Consider the following 25,073-nt stretch of genomic DNA (forward strand, 5'->3'; position numbering starts at 1 on the left):
GGATAGATAAACACAGATTTTTCATACTTGGGTTTGAGAGAGTTAAACTTTAATTCCTCAAGTGTCCATTTCCTCACAATATAGACATCCTCTACTGTCTTAGTGACTGTGCTACTGTTCTGAAGAGAAACCATGACCATGGCATCTGTAATAAAGAAAAGCATCCACTGGGCCTTGCAGAAGCTCGGTCAGGTTCATAATCATGATGTCAGGGAGTATGGTGCCATGAAGGCACACATGACAACTTCAGTTATTGTTAAACACGATTTGGGTACATTTTATACATCATAGACTATTTCCCACATAGAATTGGCTTAGTAGTTTTCTAAGAACACAAAGGAGGGTATACATGCAAAATGGGGTTCTTGAAGACTTTCCTTCAAGAACAACTCGTCGTGTTGTGTTGTGTTGTGCACACAGCCGTAGAACTAGTTATTTGGAGGGCTGAAATGTGAAGCTCAGTTGAGGCCTGGAGGTCGATCTGATATGGGAAACACCATTTGACTCTGTCTCCAAAACAAGAAAAGACAGAAATCCACAAAACATAATACAATGCTCAATTTAACATCCATAACAATATTTTGTATCTTTTAAGAATGGTAAAAATATTCTGAAGCCGAAACTGAAATTTAAATAATCTTTATTTGTGATATAATATTTACAACCATAGAGAAACAGTTCACATTACAATAAGCCTTGCTACAGAGGAATGGCTGCAAGTCACATGACATTTTAGATTTCATTTGAACAGTTCAGTTCAGTAATACAGATTTGTCAATGCTCTTGAGAATTTGCAATCTTTTGCTGTTGCTTTTTCATAAAAACAAGGTAGCAAATGTGCTCAATTGTGAGATCCAGGCAATATCAATTTTGTCAAATTAAAAATTAAAAACCTTGGGTACTTTGCAGGCTGAGGTTACGCCCAGAAATGGGAGACCAGCCTGGGTCACATGGCGAGCTCATGTCTCAAAAATAAAGCCAAGCAAAGCAAGGCAAATGCCAACATAACCTTCTATAATTGTTCTTTGTCTCTTTCATCATTGATTAGGGGTTTTCTGATGCTTAAATAAATGAACAAACAAACTAACTAATGTTCAATCATACATGAGAATTCACACTGTTGGAGAGAGAAATGTCACTAATTAAAAACCCAGGAGTTAAAATCTTGATACAGCAAAAGAGCTGCTTGTCATAGGCCTGCTTAGATTTCATTTAAACTTAAATTTGATGTAAGGAACTGCGTTTTAGATAACATTAGAATTCTATTGCAGCAAACAAGTTGAAGTGTTTGTTCTTCAAGGACTCCTCAGAATAGTATGGATAAAAGAGACTTTCGAATGTTTGCAATCTCGAGCTGCTGCTGTCTCATAGGAGAAAAGAAACATGTTGAATTGTTACTGTTGTGCATATTTTACTAAATAAAACACTTTAATGTTTCTGCTCAATTATGTTGTTTTAGTTCAAAATATAACTTACAGTTTCTATCATTTCTTTCTTTTGATACTCAGCAATTTCCTTTTTCAATTCAATGCATGAAGCACTTTTATCCTCCACGTTCTTCAAAATCTAAAACACGAAAGACTGGTTCAGTTATAATTCCTCCTAGTTTCTAAATTGCAAAATTCATCTTCATAAGTGAGAATATATTAGTATTCAAATAATTCTCATTATGTATTCCAATTTTCAAAAACATTATAAATAATACAAGAATTAAAAATAATGAATGGAAATACAGCAGACACCTGTACAATGTGGTTAAAGGGACAAAATTAGCATATTTCCCCTAAACAATAGATCAATGAAATGTTGAAATCTAAATGGAACAAGAATGTGCAGAGTTTCCCATGATTTCTTGGTACTCTGGAAGGTCAGGATACAGATCTAGAGATAAGCCTGAGGAATACAGTGAAACTCTGGCTCAAAGAAGAGCCAAATTAAATATGTGAATAAAAACTACAATACCCCATCAGGAAGATAACTTAAAAAATTTCTAGAAAGTTTTAATCATCTTGGCAGAATGGTTATGTAACATGAATTTAATAAAGGAAAAATAATCTGTACTGTGAGATCTGTTTAACTTACATAAATTAAAATTACATTGCTAAACTATATGTAGTGGTGCATAATTTAATTCATAGCACTTGGAAGGCCAAGGCACACGAATCTCTTGAGTTCAAGGATGGATAGTGAGCTCAAGGCCTTCTAAGTTTATACAGTGAGGCCTGTCTCAAAAAAATCTCACATTTTAGCAATTCCTGAGCTTTTACATTATAAATATCACACATATGCAGTATTTTTAAAAGGCAGGGTTATACTATAGTAGCTTAGTTAAGGTTCTATAATACTAGCATTATATACCTGTACCACCCCATGTGGTTAGAAGAAATAAATTTTAGACCATTAACATGCATTAATAAAAAACATACCCACTTCCTACTACCCCAAATAGTACTACACTTAGTGCTGTGAAGAAACATCTTCTTTTTCATCATCATCACCATCATCATCACCATAAATGAGAACAACATCACCATCACCACCATCATCATCACCATCAACAACATCATCATCACCACCATGATCATCACAAACAACATTATCATCATAGCCATCATCATCATCAACAACAACAACATCATCATCACCATCATCGAAGACATATGCTTCGTTTCTCTCCAGTAAGGAAAAGCACAAACAACAATGTTAATAAACTAAAATATAGACAGAAATGCTTCTCTCTGTATATACAAAGTACACATTGGTAAATGACTTGGGTGTAGTTGGCAAATCAACAAGAAATCAATAGACGAGGTGAGATAATGGGTACATGTAGTAAATGAAACTTTAAGAAAGACTCAGTCACAGGGAATCTCTAAAGTCTAAGGCTACAAAATGAGAAATTACTGATAATTTGCTGGAAACAGAGATGTTAGAGAAACACAGCATGGCAGACATAGGAAGGTTGGACTGACAGCACGAGATCAGTTAACACGTGTTCACAGTTCAAAGATGATGATGGTTAACAGGAGAAAAATGGACTCAGGTTAAGAGCCTTAGTGAGATAAATTTAGTGCAATATTGAGCCACTGCATGAAGAAACAAATGTGCTATAGCTCATTTTGAGAAGCTAAAAGACAAGGAAGAATTAAACATCACACCAATATTCTTAATGGGAAATGGAACATTTCATAAGAATGTTTAGAAGAAAGGTTGACTGGTGTTTTATCAAACACTGATACCAATTAAAATCCTGATCCCAGGGAACATTAGAGCAGCCTCACAAGGCCTCTGCCTGCAAACACTGACAAATAACTTTTGTTTTCAGAAAAGGTATTTTAAATTGAAAACCTTTTAAATTCCTTATTAAACTATTTAATATGTAGACCCATATTTATGCTTGACTCTCCCTCTAAAAACATCCTCAATTGTCCAGTCTTTCGTGGCTTGACTTAAGTGTTGATCAGCTATCAATAAGATGCATGAAAAGTACATTTCTAGGTAATTTCCTAGTTTCCTACCTTGAATAATCATTGTAAAACAGAACCCTAAAGCTACCTGCAATATTTTCTTCAAACAATTCAAACAGACAAGTAGTTAAGATTTTAGATTAATAAAGTTTCACCAGCTTGCAAAAAACATTGCACGCTTCTTTTCTGAGGTGTTATGCTCCCTCGTGGGTAAGTACCTGTGTGTACTGTATAACCATCTGCATGATTAGTGTCATTCTCTGGTTCTGTTTAATTTTCTGCTGTATTAGTACCATTTGTTGTTGTTTGAAGATACTCTGCAGATATAAAAGAAAGCTTAAGTAACAAGAGTTTGGTAAAGGATTTTAGCTGTTCTTTAAGGATTCATAGATTATATACCGGGAAACACTAATTCTCTAAGCTAGGCTCGATCCTTAAAGAAAAATAATAATTCTATAGCAAAGTCAAAAGGAAGCATTTTAAAAGGAATACTTTTAACATTTTACTTTGACAGATATTTAAGTTTAAATAATTTAAAAATCGTTAATATGCAGTATAATGATCCACTAGTCACTAAATAGGAATTAGTAAACATTTAAGACAGAGTCAGCCTATGTTGCACATGCTGGCTGGAACTTGTCCCTATTCTTCCTCGGCCCCCCAAACATCAGACATTAACAGCATGCACATCCCAGTAAAAACAAGTGGAAAAGATCTATATTCAAGTAATAGCTTATTCTTTGATACCTCAATGTCTACATAAAATTGGTTTTTATACTCACTTGGACGTGGCTAAGTACCATGGCTGCAAAACTGAAATCCAGCTAGTGTACCTAGGTAACATTTTCACCTGCTGATGGTCGTATTTCACTAAGTATACAGAAACAATACAAAGGAAACATAGAGTCTCTCCTTACCACCCTTTATCTGACTCTGCTCTCATTTCTCAGGGTCCAGCATACCTGCTCTTTACCAAGTTCTTGTCACATGCCCATCGATGTCCCAACAATTCAGCTTTTATATCCTCTACTCTCTATTTTTGATTTGACTCTCCAGCCAGGCTAGTTGACACCAGGCTGCCATAACAGCTTCTGGCACGGTGAGGCATGAGGATCACAGGGACAAGGCAATGCCTGAGGTATAGGTCAGCCTGGCAAAGTTAATGAACCCTGTCTCAAAAGCAAGAACTGTCTGAGGCTATAGCGTAGGGTTAAGAGATATTTCCTAGCTTGGATGAAACCCTGGGCTCTCATTTCGGGCCTCCAGAACAAAACGGGTGTGGTTCTGAGGGGTAAGAACAAAGTCAACAACTGAAGTATAGCTTGGTTTACTTCCACAGACCTATTATAACGTGAGCATCCTGATTCTACTGGAGTTTTTGTTATAAGAGATTATTTAGAAAGCTAAGTGTGATACCAACAACTAGGTTTTCTTGCTGTTTTTCAAATCTCTGCTTATCCAAATCCCATTGTTTAAACAGATCCATAAATTGCTGGTAATACATATTGTTAAGCTTTAGCCTGTAAAAAAGATAAGAATACATGCTTATATCTTATATCACTATGAAATATCAAAACAAAATTGAACTGTCATATTTATACTCTGAAAAAGAAATTAGTCATAACACTTCAAATATTCTGATGGGACCCCAAGAAATAAAATTGGGATTTTTTTCTTTTTTTCAGAGCTGGGGACCGAATCCTGGGCCTTGCGCTTGCTAGGCAAGCGCTCTACCACTGAGCTAAATCCCCAACCTCAAAATTGGGATTTTTAAAGGTATTATTATAATTTTTCCAAGGCTGAGGACCCAATCTTTCACTTTGTACTTGATAGGCAACCACTTTACTACTGAGGTAAATCTCAGACACACACGCACACACGCACACACACACATGCACACATACACACACATGCACACACACCTACACACACACTCACTCACACACACATGTGTGCACACAAACACAAACACAGACACCCACACACCCACACACACACACACACACACGCACACACACACACACACACACACACACACACACACGCGCGCACACACAGAGTTTTTATGAAAGTCAATTTCATTTCCAAGCAATTTTTTATTTTTTCTACTGGTTCTAATAAGGAAGTAAGTTTTTTCTGAGTCAGAATATTTCACTAAGCCCTTTGGCACAGTTAACTTTTAATACAAAGACTAGTTGAGTTAGCTCAAATGTACAAATGACTTAAGATATGCAATTAACTCTCCTCTACATTGTCTATACAGTTAACTAAAAGACATGTAATAGTGTACATAGTACCTACCACTTCCTCAATTAATATATTTCCAGAGTAAACATGAATTACTTTAAAAATAATAAGGAAGAAAAGATAATCTTCACTGACTTCCAAGAAACACATGTCAGTTCTATGACAGCCTGGATTTAAAACACTACTTGCTTACAGAATCAAGGGAAACATTTTCGCTGGAGATTCCAATACACAGGTAATAATATTTCCTAAGTCATTTGCACCAATATACAGTGAGAAATGATATAAACATGGCCCTAAAATTACCACCAAACTTACAATTGCTTTTGTTTGGTTTTCCAAACTTGTTTCATTTTATAGCTACTCTCCTTGGAAATCATTTGAGAGTACATTTGGATTCTTCTTCTTTTCTCAAGAAGAGAATTGTTCACATTCTCTGTATTGAAAATAAAGGGTAATAGTAAAAGTATTCTATTGTTCTTAAACTTTCAAGCATAGACCGTTATGGTTTATTTAAAATATTGATGATACTCAAATTGAAATATAGCATCAACATGCTACACAAAAAGGATCATATGTTTGATAGGTGGTGGCGGTGCACACCTTTATTTTATCCCATCATTGGAAAGCAGAAGTTAGTGGATCTCTGAGAGTTTCAGTCCATCCTAGTCTAAAGTGAGTTCCAGTGCAGCCAGGGCTGAACAGAGAAACCCTGTCTTGAAAACCCAAACAACACACAAAGTTTCATATTTTAGAGTACTTAGAACTTTGCATTTGCAGACTATGGATGCACAACCAGTGAGGTCAATGCAAATAAAACACACAAATCTCGGAAACCTGAAATATTTTTTGACCCATGTATTTTGCAGAAGAAATATCCATCGACATCTCAGATCTGATTTTCCTAGTTGAAGATATTTCTAAAATCGAGACATTATACTAAACAACCCAGGAAATAAAACAAGAGGGCTGAGGTTATATGTTAAGTTATTCCCAAACACTTTGCTAAAAGGGAAATACTGTTATTCAAAAAATATTGTCCAGCTGAAATGATATAGTACACTTCTGTACTGTGGTTGGCAGTCGGGCTTTAACTAGAGAAATGATCTTCAAAGACCAGTCTTAGAACTTGAGCTATAAAATACATGGAAATTCTTTTAAAAACAATCCCAGTCATCTTTAAATCTAACAGTAAGATATGTGTATAAAGTAGGCTCAATCATCAAATATATATATATATATATATATATATATATATATATATATATATATATATGAAAATAGGGGCTTTGGTCTGGGGAGATGCCTTAGTTGTTAAACTGCTTGTTATGCAAAGTAGGAGAACGTGGGTTTGAACTTGTACCACACACATAAAAGCCAGGTGTGATGCTTCGTGTCCTGAAACACAGCACTTAGGGGTAGAGATAGGCAGATCCCTGGGACTCTTGGCCATTCCGTCTCACTGAAATGATAGCTCAAGATACAGAAAAATACTGTCTCAAAAATAATAATTTGGAGGCTCTAGACAGTTGGCTCAGTTTTTAAGAACATTGGCAGCTCGAGCAGGGAACCTGGGTTCAGTTTCCAGCAACCACATGGTGCCTCATAACCACAGCAAAGGGGATCTAATGCCATCTTTAGGCCTTTGAGGGTACCAGGTAAGCACATGTACCACATATACATGCAAACCATACATGCCACCCCCCACATACAATTGACAAATACATTCTAATTTCAAACTCTGACTGACATGTGCGCCAACATAATTGCCCATACATGTGCACACCTGCAAAACACACACACACACACACACACATACACACACACACACACACACACACACAGACACACTCGTGCACAGATGCGCTCGCGCACATACACACACACACACACAGACACACAGACACAGACACACACACACATACACACACACACACACACACACGAAAAAGTAGAGCATGTAAGCAGCATGGATATAATTAAGAAAGAGTTGAAAGTAATTTCATTGAATCTTTCATAGGGGATACGGTATAATAGAGCAGTGCATGAAAATCCAATATATTAAATAATGTTTATTAAACATGCATTCTACCATAAATAGGGACCATTCAGTAACTAGAACAAATCTGGACTATTAAATACAATTTTATACTTTCAGAATCCATAACCACAAATTCATGAAAGAGTGTAGAAAACAAATTCTTTGTCATCACAAATAGAAAAATATGTCTCTGGGAAAAGTTCATGAGATCAATAATTCCTACAAAAGAACCAGTTGTTCTTAACTCCTTTTAAAAGAACACTGCTTCCCAAACTGGTTGTGGTGGCTCCTGCCTGTAATTCTAGCAACCAGGAAGCTGACAGAGGAGATCTGTAGACTAGGCCTAGACTTGGCATCGTAACAACTTCCAGAGCAGTTTGAACTCACAATTGACAGTAAGACGGCGCCTCAAAACCAAGCAAGCAATATACAAATTAACAAAGACAAAACAAAAGAAACGATTACAATGAGTTCACTCAGTTGATAAATATAGTATTTAAACTTCAGAACATTCTCTCCAACAAAAATAATTTTAATTTGGATTATTTTATTCTATACATATGAAAGTTTTCTGTATCTACACGTGTGTATAACACGAGTGTCCACAGAGATCAGAACAGACGGTCAGAGGTGGACAAATAGAAGGTCATGGATGATCTAGAATTATTGATGGTTGTGAATCACCATGGGAATGCTGGGAACCACGCAGAAAAAGGATTCCTCAAGAGCCTCACATAATAAATGTTGGGAATGAAAGCTGAGGCACAGAAAGGCACAGAGACACATCTCTGTACTATCCCTTAGTTTGTGAATAGAACGAAATGCAACACTGTCCCATTTGTTTTGCTTCTAAAGTTCTAGTTGTCTCCAGGGTCCAAAAACAATCTTTTCACTTTTGTTTAAAGGATGGAAATGTTCACTTGTGAAAAATTGTTTTAGAATCACAAAATTTCTGTAAAAATCTGTCCTAAGAAGGGACTAATTGTCAGTTAACACAGAATAAAGATTAACATTACTTTTACAAAAATTGATATATGGTTTTAAACACGTTTCTAAAGATATAAATATCTCCAAAAATCATACCTCCAAATTTATGCAACATGCTCTGTATTTCATCCCTGTGAAGAAGAACAACAAAAAATTAAAGCTGGAAATACAGATAACCGGTAGTGCATTTGACCAGCACACACAGAACTTTACAAAGAAAGCCCTTGTAATTGTTTATAATAAAGATATAATGTTTGGTTTGCAATAAAGTTCATAGTCATATAAAACACATGTTGGACAAGCAACGTGAACTTGTATTATTTACATTTAACAATTCACACATGTATACCCCACACTGCTTTCTTCATAAACTCAAATCTCACTGAGACCCTTCTTCTGCCCAGCTGGTCCCCCTCTCATTTTTATGGTTTTCCCCTGTCCTTTGGGCGTGTACATGTGAAGATATCATGCTGGTGATCATATTGTCCCAGTCTCGTTGTGTCTGTGATCCCAAGGTCTCAAGGAAAACACGCTGGGCTTGAACTGGATACATAGCTGAGGATGACCTTGAATTCCTGATCTTCCTGCATCTACCTCTCCAGTGCAAGGATCAAACACTACTTTTGATGTACTCTATTGAACTGGCAAAAATTATTGGAAATTATTACCCCATATCTTCGTCTGCTTCTATAGGAGGTGACTTATTCTCATCCTTGTCACATGCTGCGCTCTTTTCTGTATTGACAAGGAGAAATGGAAACATAGTTGAAATTATGTTATATTAGTAATAGTTAATAAAAGTACTATCGATTTGCATTTCCCTGGAAGAATAGCCCAGGTAAGTTTCTAGAGCAGCCTCAGAAGTGAAATAATTCCTTTACAGGTTTTATAAAACAAATTCGCGATTCGCCAATATTTTATAGCAACAATGTTTAAGTGTTCCTGGGGTAAAATCATAGCAAGTTATTATTTCACAACATACTGTGACTGCAGTGCCAAGAGAAGTTGTAGGCATTGCTAAACTCTAGGGTAGGAACATATAGATGTAGATAAAGTTAGAAATAAAGTATTTGAAAACCCTTAGGAAAGTTTTATTCCACTTCAAGTGACTAGGTAAAAATCTAAGGAACTACAGGACACAATAAATGCCCAACATTGCACATGATGTACCTTCAGCAAGAGCCTTCTCCAAAACATTTGTATCATCTTCTTCATCATCAAAGTCAAAAAGTGTTAAGCACTCATCCATTGGTACTGTCATGACTTCCCTAAGATTCCTTCTTCTACTACTAAGCACTCAGAGGTTTTCTTAGTTAAAACAACACAAAACATAAAAAGGGGAGGGGGAGAAAAATTCAAGTTATCTGAATCCAAAGGAATCTCTTAAATAGAAAAATTTAAATTTTCAAAAATCAAATAATTATCCTAGTTCCATGAAAGACCATATCTTCTCTTTTTAAGGAATTATTTACAGACACCGCCGGAACCTGAAGGGACCAGATCACCAGTTCTCTGCATCCAAATACTGTGGGAGGGAGAGCTAAACCTTCAGAGAGGCAGACATGCCTGGGAAGCCAGAAGAGACTACACTCTGCCCATATTTCCGACTCCAGAGGAAAACATCTAATACCATCTGGGACCCTGGTGCACGGGGGCTCCCGGAAAAGGCAGCGCAGGTCCTCCTGGTTGCTGCACGTGTGGAGAGCTCATAAGCCACACCCTAAAGCAAACTTGAGCCTCGGGACCACAGGTAAGACCAACTTTTCTGGTCCAAGTGACCTGCCTGTTTAACTTAGGACACAGGCCCAGAGAAACAGCTGAAGACCTGTAGATAAGAAAAACTACATGCCCAAAAGCAGAACACTCTGTTCCCATAACTGGCTGAAAGAAAACAGGAAAACAGGTCTATAGCACTCCTGACACACAGGCCTCTAGGACAGTCTAGCCACTGTCAGAAATAGCAGAACAAAGTAACACTAGAGATAATCTGATGGCGAGAGGCAAGCACAGGAACCCCAGCAACAGAAACCAAGACTACATGGCATCATCGGAGCCCAATTCTCCTACCAAAGCAAACACTGAATATCCAAATACATCAGAAAAGCAAGATCTAGATTTAAAATCATATTTGATCATGATGCCAGAGGACTTCAAGAAAGACAAGAAGAACACCCTTAGAGAAACGGAGGAAAACTTAAACAAGTAGAAGACTATAGAGAGGAATCACAAAAATCCCTGAAAGAATTCCAGGAAAACACAATCAAACAGTTGAAGGAATTAAAAATGGAAATAGAATCAATCAAGAAAGAACACATGGAAACAACCCTGGATATAGAAAACCAAAAGAAGAGACAAGGAGCTGTAGATACGAGCTTCACCAACAGAATACAAGAGATAGAAAAGAGAATCTCAGGAGCAGAAGATTCCATAGAAATCATTGACACAACTGTGAAAGATAATGTAAAACGGAAAAAGCTACTGGTCCAAAACATCCAGGAAATCCAGGACTCAATGAGAAGATCAAACCTAAGGATAATAGGTATAGAAGAGAGTGAAGTCTCCCAGCTCAAAGGACCAGTAAATATCTTCAACAAAATCATAGAAGAAAACTTCCCTAACCTAAAGAAAGAGATGCCCATAAACATACAAGAATGTCCCATGCTACGTCTCGCCAGCAAGAATGACGCAGGACACAAAGGATCCTTCTGCAGAAATAGCTTTAATGCATCTTGAGAGCGAGAGCACAAGCTTACAATACGGAGACCCCGAGTGAGGGAAAGACCATCTCTTATATAGGAAACTATCCTCACCTAGGACGTGTCACTCTCTGGCTGGTCGCTGCCAGATGTGCCAGATGACGTACCACAGCATACGTGTCCCCCTGAGTGAGGAATTTACCAGGTGCTTGCGTATTGCCCTTTTATTAGGTGCATCCTGCCGGATATCGGTGCCATCTTACAATGGAGAATGTGAGGACGGCCCTCCACATCTCCCCCTTATCTGTTTTTAAGCAAATAGGACACCCATAAATAGGAGGGTGAAGGCAGAGGTCATATCCTCGCACAAAGTTGGCGAACCTGTACAAGAGAGATACCCTTAAGCTGTTGTTGAGACCCAGGGCACTCCCGACCCGTCGCACTGCCATTTTTTCGAGGGAGGGAAAACTGGGGCAGATACCCTCACGTAATATGACATGCCTTCCAGGGAGCGTGTTTGGTAGAGCTTCCCTGTGCGATGCTAAGCTCGTCATCCCTCATGGGCTGCTCAAGCCGGACACTCTAATCCTGTGCAATGAACCGAGGTTCTAGGAGTGCAAGAGCTGTCCAGCCGGCGACCTATTGCTTAAGCATGGTTAACCAAATATCGGCTGACGCTCCTTGTTCAAGGGCTATAAGTGCCTGGGTGATCACAATTTTGTCCCTCTTTGTTTGAAATCTTAATTTGCAAAGCAACCAGAGGAGTAACACTAATCCACAGCAGAGGACTGCTCCAAAAAGTCCCACCCCCACCCATTCCTTAAAATAAGAGACTGCTGAGGTGATCCAGGATGACAATCCTTCTGTCAAAGACATATCCAGTCGGGTAGAGTTTACTTGAATGATGGCCGCTCTCAATTCCCTGAGCGTCTGTTCAAAATCCGAGGTCCAATTCTGTAACAAATGTTGTGAAAGGGTTTTAGACAAATTGGCAGCTTTGGTAAATTGTTCATACTGTATAGATGTGACACAAAGGCCGGGGAGCTTTAGTTCACAGCCAAGCTGGGCCAGTTGCCATAGGATGTCTAGTTGCTCTTGGACCAGATCTATACGTTGGTTAACAAGCATGAGGCCTCCTTGTATCTGAGTATTAGCCAAGGCCTGTCTGTCCAGAGCCACAGAGACGGTAGCCGATAAATCATTGATAGTTTGGGTTGTCTGTACTGTGTTTGACAAGGCCAATGCCGAAGCATTAACTGAGGCAGCAACTGCCGTTGTAGCAATAATGTCAACAATGATCGCAGAAATGCCAAAATCTCTCTTTCCTCTAAATAAGGTCAGGGTCCCAGGAGTCTCAACAGGGACCGGGATAAAGCGAGGCATACGGGTAACTACCGCTATGGGATATTGGCTAGCATCCCAGCACAGGGCATAAAAACATGAACCGTCTGTACAATTCAAATTAGAAACTTTAGTGGCATTACTTATAATCCACACAAATGGCGGCCAGACACAAACCGGAGCAGGGTTAAACCCCGTGCTCCAGTAAGGTTTATATTTTATACGAGTAGCTGTCCAGACAGAGGCTGAAGGGTGGATATTCCCCGTCCAGGAAAATGATAACCTTCCCTTTTCTCCCTTTCCTCCAAGTAGCATCGCCATGGGTGTAAGATCAGTGTAGCTACCATTAACGCCACAAAGCATCCATTGATCAAAGGGATTATTATTGGACCATCTACGATCAATGGTGGTGAAGTTCACTCTGCCTCCCAAATCAGGCGAGAAGGAAAAAAAATTCTGGACTGCCCAGGCAGAGTCCCGGGACTGGCAACCAGTCCAAGGCAAAGTAAGTTCTTCATCCTGGGTCCCTCTACAAAAGGGTGCCAACATTGGTTGACGGAGAGGGCAGGTGGAGGAGTTAATGTAAGGCCACCAACCATAGAGAACTGTGGCGTTAGCCACAATGTCTTCCTCACCAGTTCCCCATGTGGCCTCTCTTAACCAAGCAGAAGATTGATTACTCAACATAATGCAAGGAAGATCAGAAGATATTTTGTTGAATATGCCAAAACAAAGGCTGCCCTTAAGGGGAATAATCCTATTTTCTTTTACTTGCTCTATTTGGGAATCTAGTGGTAAATAGGCTAGTCCCAATTCTTTGTTGGTAGTAAAGAAACGTGGAAACACTTGGGCATTATACATCACCGGCATCGGGAGGGGGAAGGTTGACATTATTCCCCACCGTAGTTCGCTCTGCACTTTTATTGGCACTCCCTGGATCAGCATGAGGATCCACCAGAGTTATCATCTTCTTGGTCCTCTGTCTTGATATTCTGAGTAAGTCGTCCCGGAACCCAAACTGGATTTTCATTATCCTGTGGAAAAACACAAACAGCTCCCCTGGATCTTATCAAAACAGGATCTGGGCCCTTCCATTCGTTTGTCAATACATCCTTCCATTTAACTAATTCTTTTGTCCTTTTGGGCTCTGAGCAATGTCGCTCAGCCGCTGTTTGCCCAGCTTCATCAAGATTTAAAAAATTTAAGGTAAAAAGGGCCAAAGCAGTGGCCACTCGGGGTGTTGGGGGGAGTTCTATCATAATTCCCCCTCTTTGTTTTATTAAATATGATTTGAGCGTCCGATGAGCGCGCTCTATGATTCCCTGTCCTTGAGGGTTGTAGGGCAGGCCCGTCAGATGGGTAACTTGCATCTGAGCACAAAACTGACGGAATTTTTGAGATGTATAGGCAGGGCCATTGTCAGTTTTTACACATCTTGGCTTTCCCCAAGCACTCCATGCTTCAAGGCAGTGCTGAATGACATGTGTTGTTTTTTCTCCTGTTAAGTGGGGTGGCGTGTAGAATGCCAGAACATGTATCTATAGATACATGCACATACTGTAATTTTCCAAAAGTAGAATTATGAGTAATATCCATTTGCCAGATTTGCAATGGCTGTATTCCTCTCGGGTTGACCCCGATGTGAGGAACTGGGAGGAACTGGCAGCACTGTTGGCATTGGGTGACTATATCACGTGCCTCTTTTCTAGTTATAGAGGAGCGGCGGCGTAAAGTTTCCGAGGTAACATGGAAATTGCCATGAAAAGTTTTAGCGGCCTCTAGAGGAGAGGCCAGGGCCACAGCTATCATTTTTGTGGCTTTGTCAGCCAAATCATTCCCTGAACTCATTGGACCAGGGAGTCCAGAATGGGCCCGTATATGAGTAATATATACAGGGAATCTCCTATTTATTAAAATAATTTGGATTTTTTGGAAAATCTCTGCTACCTTGCTAGTTGTCTTAATTACGCCGGCGGTTTCAAGGATATTAACAGCATTGACCACATAGGAGGAATCTGAAACAATATTTAGAGGCGTCTGGAATTTTTCAAGGACCTCCATAACCACTAGGCATTCTACCACTTGGGGTGAGGTTTCAAAATATTGTCGTGAGAACACTTGGGAATTTACCACATATGCTCCCACCCCTGTTTTTGACCCATCCGTATACACTGTTATCCCTTCTTTTAACGGTCTGTGGGATGTGACGCGAGGGAAAACAACAGGTTGTGATCTAGCAAAACATAATAAGGGGTGTTTAGGATAATGATTATCTATCTGTCCAGCAAAGGAAGTAACTAACACTGCCCAAGCATTTGAGGTAGCAGCTAATGTTTGAACCTGAATGGCTGTATATGGTACTATCAAAGTTTTGGGTTCTTTCCCAAAATGAGTAATAGCTGCCTTCAACCCGCAGAGTGCAAGCTGAGCGACCGCATCGGGATACCAGTCAATAACCTTAGCAGGAGATGCATTGGGATGGATCCATAATAAAGGCCCATTCTGCCACAAGACAGCTGTTGGTAATTGCATAGTTTTGAAAACGCACAAATCAAAAGGTTTGGTTTCATCAATGCGCTGCAATTGAGCATCCTGTAAGGCCTTTTCTACAACTTGTAAGGCCCGGTTTGCGGCTGGGGTCAATGCTCTCGGAGAGGAGATATGAGAGTCCCCTTCCAAAATATCAAATAAGGGCTTCAACTCAGCAGAGGAAATCTTTAAAAATGGTCTCAGCCAATTTATATCTCCCAATAACTTTTGGAAATCATTTAAGGTATGCAAATGATCTCTGCGAATCTCTAATTTCTGGGGAACTATTTTTTCAGGATAAATGACCGATCCCAGAAATGAGCCAATTTCTGCAATTTGAACCTTTTCTACAGCGACTTGTAGTCCCCATCGTCCCAATGTTTTGATTAAGATGGGATATGAGGTCTGTAAGGTTGTTAAATCTTTATCACATATTAAAATGTCATCCATGTAATGAGCCAGAAGCAAAGATGGAAATTGCTTCCTTATAGGTTCAAGGGCTCGTTGCACATATAGCTGACAAATAGTGGGGCTATTGGCCATGCCTTGAGGTAGGACCTTCCACTGAAATCTCTTATCAGGTTCAAGATGATTAGTAGCTGGTATAGTAAATGCAAACCTCTGTCTGTCCTGTGGACACAAGGGGATGGAAAAGAAACAATCCTTAATGTCTATAATTATTATCTTCCATTGCTTAGGTAAGGCAGAGAGTAAGGGTAGGCCTCGTTGGATCGAGCCAAATAAACGCATCTGTGCATTAATGGCTCTCAAATCATGGAGAAGTCTCCATTTTCCTGATTTTTTCTTTATCACAAAAATAGGAGTATTCCATGGTGAAATGGACGGTTCTAAATGACCAAGCTGCAATTGTTCATTAACCAATTTAGTGGCAGCTTTTAATTTTTCAGAGGATAGATGCCATTGAGGAACCCATATAGCTTCCTCTGTAAGCCAGGGTATGGGCATAGAACCCTCAATGGCACCTAGGAAAAACCCAGGCCTTGTTTATGGGGGTTTGCGACTGGTTCAATGGGCGTGAGACAGCCCTGTACTAATCGCCCTAGGCCTTTCCCTTCCTTATAGCCCATCCTTGACATCATGTGGGCCACTTGTGGGGGGTATTCGTTAGATAAGGTTAGTCCCATGGTCTGCATAACATCTCTCCCCCAAAGATTAACAGGTAGGGGAAGTACATAGGGAACAAATTGTCCCTGTCGGCCATCGACAGTCGTCCAAGTTAGAGTGGCAGAGCTGATTTTAGGGCACAACTGGTAGCCTAAGCCTTGTAGTGAGTGAGAAGATCTTATGGTAGGCCATGATTGAGGCCACCATTTTGAGGAAATTATACTTTTATCAGCCCCAGTATCCAGAATGCCTTCAAATTTCTTTCCATTAATTTCTAAGCTCAATTTTGGGCGGTTGTTAAGATGAACCACCAAATATGCCAAATCATTACCAGTGGACCCCATGGGCCCCTTGGTATCCTGTATTGTGGTTTGGGAGCATGGAAGGAGTAATAAATGTGCTATTCTATCTCCTTCACTTATGGAAAAAACCCCATCGGGACTTGAACAAAGAATCTGAATATCAAGAGAGTGCTGAGCTTCAACAAGGCCTGGATGGACTATCAGTCCTTGTAGGGCGAGAGATCCTCTCCCAAGGACAAGGCCTATGGTTCCTGGGGGCAAAGGCCCCACAGTCTGAGCAGGAATTGGCTGAATGCCCATCTGGGGCATTAGAAAGAAGTCGGAGGCGGCACACAGGTCCAATTTTGTGTCACCTCTTGGGGAGTCTCCTCTGCCAGGGTCATGGCTTTCTGAAAGCGGTTCCCATATCTTTGAGGGCCCTGGGACTGGGGGCCCAACGATCCGTTTTTTGACATCTCATTAAGCTGAGCTTCCAAGGGAGGGAGTAGTTTTCCCTTAATATCCCTCACTGAGCGGCACTGGTCAGGCCTATGGTAGCCCTTGCCACATTGGACACAGATAGTTGCAGGCCTCCTGTCTCCCTTGGTTATCCTACAGTCTCTTTTTAAATGGCCTATTTTTCCACATCGAAAACATGATCTTGTATCTGTCCCTTTAAGGGGGCGTTGCCGGGACTGGAGAATGGTGGCCGCCAAGCCTGCATCAGTAAGAGGCCCGCCGCCGAGTTCTCTGCAGACTCTGAGCCAGTCCTGTAATCCTTTGTTTTTTCTGGGTGCTATAGCCGCCCGGCATTCCTGGGTGGCTTGCTCGTAAACGAGCTGTTCTATGAGCGGTGCTGCTTGCTCCGCATCACCAAATATTCGTCCAGCAGTTTCTGTCATTCTGGCTACGAAGTCTGAGAACGGTTCTTGGGGCCCCTGGATGATTCTGGTAAGTTGATTATCGGCTCTGCCTTTCCTAGTGAGTGCCTTCCAGGCCTTAATGGCCGAGCTGGAGACTTGAACATAAGCGCCCCAATGGTAATTAGCTTGGTCCACTGCGAAGCGACCCTGTCCTGTCAAGAGTTCAAACGTCCATTCTCGCTGCTCAGGTGTTAACGCCGTGGCATTAGCTCTGGCCTGTGTTTGAGCCGCCTCATACCAAAGCGCTTTCCATTCCATATATTGGGCCATGTTCACAAGGGTCGCTTTTGCAATCATCTGCCAATCGGCGGGTGTCAAATAATTTAGAGCCAGCCTTTCAAGAATGGTTAGGGTGAAATTGGCTGTAACTCCGTACTTTCTGACAGACTCCGCCAGCTCTTTTATTTGGTTATATTCGACTGGGGCATGAACCCGCTCACCCTCCTGCGTTTCAAAGACCGGGAACGTCATCTGCAGCTTCCTTCTCACCCTATCGGGAACTAAAGAGAATGCGCAAGAGCGTGCCTCATACGGAGGGGGTGCGGTTGGCGACTGCCACGGCAGAAGATTTTTATTACCTTTCTTTTGTTCCTCGGGTGATATTTCTCTTCCTCATATCTAGCTGCTTCCTCATCTAACTCGGCCTCCTCCTCTGAATCTAAGATTCTATTCTCAGAGCTATCAGAACTGTCGAGGTTCAGCGCTTCTAGCTCTTTCACAGGGTATATGCTGGCTCCCCCTCCCGGTTGCTGTGTAGAGAGGGAAGTGCCGGAATCTGAAAGCTTTAACACTCCCTTATCCGCGGACTTAATGGGAGGGCTCTTTTTCTTTCTCAGGACGTCCTTTTTCTTACGCGCGTCTAATCTCTCACTACGTTCAGTTTCTGACATACTGTCTCGAAATATCTCGAGTGTGGTCTGCCCTCCTACAACTGCTGCCTTGCACACTTCATCTGCTAAGCAATTTTTGACTAGTTTCCATATGGATTTAGTTCCTAGACGCAGATCTTTCTCCGCCAATTTTCTGTCTAGGTCCCTTCCAAGTTTGTCCCATGAGGCAATTGTAAATGAGCCTGAGGAGGCAAACCACGGAGCCACCCTGTCCACTTCTTTCACAAAGTTTTTAAGTGTTCTTCCTCCAATTTTAATGTCCCTCTGCTTTAGCACCGTTTCCAGAGCTGTGATCACAGACTGTGAGGATCCCATGAGGGACCAAGAACGCCCAGCGGCTTATCTACGTCCGTCTGACAAGGCGTGAGTAGAAACAGACATGCCGCTCTCTTATATACGGGAGTCTTACGCGCACTTCCCGGGCGTTGGTATCGCGTCCCTGCTCCCCAACAGTAAAGGGGAGCTGCGCGAAGAGACTGAGACGCGCCTCCAGCTGCTGTCCTTTTAGCAGCGGAAACGGTAAAAACAGTACATAATAATAAGAAAGAGTAGGGTGGCTCTGAGAACAAATACCATAGCCTCAACAAATCCTTCCCAAGGCGGCGACAACCCCAGACCAAAATCCAAGAAAGGCGTGCCTCTCTGAACGTATTTTTTTTTTACCTGCAGTTCTGAATCCTCCTTGTGACCAAGGGGTCTCCGGAGGTGCTGATGAGGTCTTTTTCCCGGGTTTCTGGCACCAAATGTCCCACGCTACGTCTCGCCAGCAAGAATGACGCAGGACACAAAGGATCCTTCTGCAGAAATAGCTTTAATGCATCTTGAGAGCGAGAGCACAAGCTTACAATACGGAGACCCCGAGTGAGGGAAAGACCATCCCTCATATAGGAAACTATCCTCGCCTAGGACGTGTCACTCTCTGGCTGGTCGCTGCCAGATGTGCCAGATGACGTACCACAGCATACGTGTCCCCCTGAGTGAGGAATTTACCAGGCGCTTGTGTATTGCCCTTTTATTAGGTGCATCCTGCCGGATATCGGTGCCATCTTACAATGGAGAATGTGAGGACGGCCCTCCACACAAGAAGCCTACAGAACTCCAAATAGATTGGACCAGAAAAGAAACTCCTCCCGTCACATAATAGTCAAAACACCAAATGCACAAAATAAAGAAAGAATATTAAAAGCAGTAAGGGAAAAAGGTCAAGTAACATATAAAGGCAGACCTATCAGAATCGCAGTAGACTTCTCACCAGAGACTATGAAAGCCAGAAGATCCTGGACAGATATCATACAGACCCTAAGAGAACACAAATGCCAGCCCAGGTTCCTGTATCCTGCAAAACTCTCAATTAACATAGATGGAGAAACCAAGATATTCATGACAAAACCAAATTTACACAATATCGTTCCACAAATCCAGCGCTACAAAGGATAATAAATGGTAAAGCCCAACATAAGGAGGGAAGCTACACCCTAGAAAAAGCAAGAAAGTAATCATCTTGGCAACAAAACAAAGAGAAGAAAAGCACACAAACATAACCTGTCATCCAAATATGAATATAAGAGGAAGCAATAATCACTATTCATTAATATCTCTCAACATCAATGGTCTCAACTCCCCAATAAAAAGACATAGATTAACAAACAGGATAAACAATGAGGACCCTGCATTCTGCTGCCTACAGGAAACATACCTCAGAGAAAAAGACAGACACTACCTCAGAGTGAAAGGCTGGAAAACAACTTTCCAAGCAAATGGTCGGAAGAAGCAAGCTGGAGTAGCCATTCTAATATCGAATAAAATCAATTTTCAACTAAAAGTCAACAAAAAACATAAGGAAGGACACTTCATATTCATCAAAGGAAAAATCCACCAAGATGAACTCTCAATCCTAAATATCTATGCCCCAAATACAAGAGCACCTACATACGTAAAAGAAACCTTACTAAAGCTCAAAACACACATTGGGATATGGGAAACTGAGGCTTTCAAACATCTTAAGATCGTAAGTTCAAGGCCAGCCCAATCTAGGGCAGCCTGAGCAACAAAGGTAGATCCCATCCTACAAATCTAAAACTGACAGAAGAAGCAGTACGTCGTCATGCAAATCTTGATATTAATATGTGGGCGACTATGAAAGGAGGATCGGTGTTTGGAATCCATCCCAGATTATTTTTTTAATCTCCTGCAATGTCTCCTCTTTATTTTTTTATTCACTCTTGCTTTGCCACTCCCCTGTCTCTAACGTCCATACAGTCCATACCAAAGGAATACACCAGAGAAGATAAGGAGAAGGGAGGAATCCCCAGGCTGTTTCTAATGGATTCTAACAGACACCACACAGGACAAGCACTAAGGACACAATGGCTCCTCACTCAGGGCTCCCTGATCCCCCGAGTCCAAGTTCAGCCGTCGGCTCTCTGATCCCCTCCCCAGACACCAAGACTGTGTTCTCCAAGGGTTCCCAATCCTCTAAGGCCCTGGCCTGTTCAATCCTCTGCCACTGTATGGTCCTCCACCTCCATTTTACCCTCAGCGGCCATAGGAACCGCCAATTCTGAGGATTTTCCTCACATAGTGGCCGCCTGCCCTTGAGATGCCCACCCACCGACATCACGCCTAGATCAACTGTCCAACACCCCTGAACAGAGCTGGTCCTCACTTACCGGCCAACTGAGGGGTGAACACCATCACAGCTGCACCCTCCCGCACTCAGCTCCTCACAGAAAACAAAAACAAAACAAAACAACAACAAACAAAAAACTCCCAGGAAGCACAGGCCTGAGGTCTCTGAGGATCACTTGTAATTGGAGTAGGAGAAAAGCTGGTCTCACACAGCGACCATGCTGATTGGCTGAATATATCCTGCGCATGCGTACATGAGCACCAGGCACCACCTCACTGAAGGGCGTACATGGAATACCTGGCACAGGCTCATTGAAGGGAAAACCTGTTAAGAGTCTTGAGGGAATTTTCAGGCAGTGGGAGTGAGCTACCGACTTTAGGACTAATGTTTTCTATTTTCTCGGTTTATAATCCCTTACAGACTTGGGAAACTTGAAACAAATCTGTAACCTTTTTTCCTTTTGCGTGTTTATCTTTGGCCCCTGGTACCCTCTTCCTGACCTATTCATTCTACTAGTGTCCTTCTTCCGTGAGTAAGAATATTGGTACCTCTGTTAAAGCTTCTGGTGATCTTCCTTTCTTTTGGGTTGCAGGGTGTCTGAATTTTCTGCAGTCCTCATTGTGACCATCCTCATTGTTTGCTTTCTTCTCTAATTAATTTTCCTTTTCTTCATTTACAGCCCCTTCCCAGTGAGCAATGACTTTGATGCTGATGTTGCTGAGCTGTTCAGTATTCACTTCTGTGAACCCCTTTAGCCTTTGGAACTTTCGTTAAACATTTGTTATCAATTGTGGGGCAAAATCCGTGTTGACTATTGACTAATGCATATGGGTCTCTGGGTTATTAGGTGGAGGGGACAGCATACCATGAATGGGACTGCACACAGCAGGCCGGAATGGAGACATCTCAGTATCCAGTGGTAAAAAAGAGGAAAAAAAAGGATTGCATCTGGGAGCTTTAGAAACTGGAGACACATCCCTACAGGGAACCAACCATTAGAACTTAGGGAATGCTGGCCATAGGCCAAGACGGAGACATCTCAGAAGCAAGTGGCAGTTCCTTGTAAAAAAAAGAAAAGAAAAGAAAGAAAGGAAGGAAGGAAGGAAGGAAAATGTATGGCTTCTAGGACCTTTAGAAGCATGAGACACATCCCTCCAGGGGACCAGCCATTAGAACTAAGGGAATGCCTGCCATAGGCCAAGACGGAGACATCTCAGTAACCAATGGCAGCTCTTTGTAAGAAACAATTGTTCCAGTTTCTCATAATCTTAGCCCTAGTCAATGGTTGTGTAGATTTCATTTGAGTGTGTCTGCTTTTCGGTTTTCCTTGGTGTATATAACTATTCTACTCTATCTGATTTTCCTACTTCTTCTCCTTCTGCTCTGGTGAATTCTGTGAAAATAGATGTTCCTTGATGTAATGATGAGGTGTGTGCTGTGGAGAGAATGTGAGGAGAGTATGTAAGGGGGATGTGTGTGAGAAGAAGTACGCAAACAATGAGTGTCTGAGTGTGAGAAAGTGAACGAATGAGAGAGTACATCCTTCAGCCCTATGTGGGAGCAAAAGTACATGCAGATTTGAGGAGAGAGAGAGAGAGAGAGAGAGAGAGAGAGAGAGAGGCTTTAAACCTGAAAGATTGTCTGTTACTTTTGAACAAGAAAGGTTGTCTGTACGTGCTGACTATATGCCTTCCAGATATCCCTGCTTCCAGTTGAGAACTCTAATCCTGTGTTGAGGCTGAACCCCAACAAAAAGGGGTGTCCTGTCCTTAACTGTCACCAAGCTGACCATGGAGTTGGTTCAGGAATTCGTGGGTGACTTTTGATTTTTTTTACCAGATTTGTGACTCTACAATCCTCATCCTGAACTCCTCCAGGATGACTTTTCTTATTCTTATAAAGGCCTGGAGACCCTCTGGTGTGTTGCCGCTACATTTGAAGGTATTAGCAAATCACTCCAGATCATTAGTGTGTGTGTGTGTGTGTGTGTGTGTGTGTGTGTGTGTGTGTGTGTGTGTGTGACTTTAAAGACCAACCAAGGAGTTACTGCCTGGAAGATCATACACTCTTTATGGGCCTTAAAAATGAGGGGGCTTGGGGGCAGCCAGGAGTTGTTGACAGTTGTCCCAAATAGGCTTCTGTCTATGCATCATGGTGATCAGAAGGTTGATCAGAAGTTTTGGCTGCTCTGAGTATGGTGGTGTATGATGTCACTAGTGAGGGTTATCAGTGGTGGTAAATGACTGAGAATCTCATCCTTCTGGAGACTGCCTGGCCTTGAAGTTTGGCACAAAGGACACAATAGCACTGGATTGGTAGGTACTGGAACCCAACAAGGTACCTGGACCTTAAGTCACTCGAGGTGACAGATCTCCTCCAATGGTATGTAGGCTGTTGTGGTAAAATGAAAAATGTGGTTTCTTATACCCCACACCAGTGCCAGAACTGTATTGGATAATTTCATCTCAGATAAAGAGCGTCTCAATTGCTAAGCTCCATCCAATATCACACTGCAGATGACTACTCTCTGAACCTGGCAACAATCTCTGTACCCACCATCTACATCCCAAGACAGGTTGCCACCATACCAGACATCCATACCTAATTCCGTGGAGGCCCAGTGTGTCCAACTACCACACATTCTCTTGGACTCAATTAAATCGCCACATGTAAGAACGTACAACACCATAACCTCTGATCCAATTGATAAGATATAATTGCCCACCTAGATAAGACATAGTTTGCTCATCTAGTTATTCCAAATCATTTACACACCCATCCCATAAAATTAGTCATAGCAACCTGCAATATGTAATATGTGCAGAGAAGAATCTTAACCTCTGCCTCCATGTTCTCTCGGCCACTCTCTCCTACAGTCTCCTCCTCCTCTAAAGCTTTTCTCCTGCCCATCCTTACTTCTTGTCCAATGACAGGTCTAGTTCTATCCTGTACCTGCCTTCACATGAATAATGGCATCAACCTACAGTGGGCAAAAGTGGCAATAGCATCTTTGACATGAGCAAACTCTTGTGTGGCAGGGCAGAACATAAAACAAACATTGGTGCTTGGGGCTCTGTGTTCTGATGGGGTGGGGGATGGTCACACTCAGGAGAAAGGGTATATGGTGGATGTTCCTAATCTTCATCGTCTGCCTACAAGATAGGTGGCTTTCACATGGTTAAAACGATGAAAATTTAGGATAACCATGTATTCCTAAAGCATTTGGAATTGAACCCTGTCATTGGGGTTGAAGGACCACACCATAAAAGGAACTGACATAAACAACTGGTCATGAGGCCTCGGTCTCCAGTGCAGGAATCCATAACTCTTTGGATGGTGGCCAGGACCAGGATTCCTTCTGAAGGCCAGAGAATGTTGGAGACACAACCAACTTCAGGAAGTACAACAATCTGAAAGCAATTTTTGGACCACCACCTCTGGGTCTAATGAAAGTCTGCTCTATCTTTCTGTTTGAACTGGACTGTAGTATGATCTTTCATTTCTCTGAACTGACTGCATTGAAGACTATCATAGGATGGGGCTCTATAAATAAGCACTATATTTACCAAATGGAGTTCTGATCAGAAATGAAAATTTTTATAGACAAATTAGCTTTGGAAAGGATCAAAGACATTCAAATGGAAGGCAAGCTACAATGTTAAATCCTACCTGGCCACACTCTTGGGATCTTGAGCACCATGCTTTGCCTCTTCATGAGGCTTAGAGGCCCACAAGGCCATGGGCAGCAGAAAATCTCCTCCACTTTATGGAGAATGATGTATGTACCTGAGGGCAAGGCTGTTTCTTTCCTAAAGCATGATTCAACACGGTATGTTTTTTAATTGACAAGCTACCTTCCTGAAGTGAGTCACGTTGCCAATGAAATTACCAGGGTTTTCAAAGAAAGAGTCTTCGTT

General features: G+C 41.5%; 1 protein-coding gene across 1 annotated transcript; it reads right to left on the minus strand.

Annotated features, from left to right (window-relative positions):
- Positions 1-626: 626 nt before the first annotated feature.
- Positions 627-10,003, minus strand: LOC147998375 (synaptonemal complex protein 3-like). The gene is made up of 8 exons (XM_087601033.1): positions 9,913-10,003; positions 9,411-9,477; positions 8,839-8,873; positions 6,033-6,150; positions 4,888-4,987; positions 3,686-3,784; positions 1,477-1,566; positions 627-1,360 (listed from the first exon to the last, which is right to left on the minus strand). The coding sequence occupies exons 1-8, from the start codon at positions 10,001-10,003 to the stop codon at positions 1,307-1,309; spliced, it is 654 nt and encodes a 217-aa protein (XP_087457159.1). The 3' UTR covers positions 627-1,306.
- Between the last annotated feature and the right edge of the window lie 15,070 nt (positions 10,004-25,073).

Source organism: Rattus norvegicus, chromosome X (genome assembly GCF_021556685.1).
Source record: "Rattus norvegicus strain SHRSP/BbbUtx chromosome X, alternate assembly SHRSP_T2T, whole genome shotgun sequence".
Taxonomy (NCBI): domain Eukaryota; kingdom Metazoa; phylum Chordata; class Mammalia; order Rodentia; family Muridae; genus Rattus; species Rattus norvegicus.

Bases quoted from the DNA above. Each gene is read 5' to 3' on its own strand.
- LOC147998375 (XM_087601033.1), bottom strand. From the start codon at position 10,003: ATGACAGTACCAATGGATGAGTGCTTAACACTTTTTGACTTTGATGAT. The intron at 6,151-8,838 runs GTATGATTTTTG...TTTTCAATACAG, and splicing joins CATGTTGCATAAATTTGGAG to AGAATGTGAACAATTCTCTT. The intron at 1,567-3,685 runs GTACTTACCCAC...TTCGTGTTTTAG, and splicing joins TGGTTATACAGTACACACAG to ATTTTGAAGAACGTGGAGGA.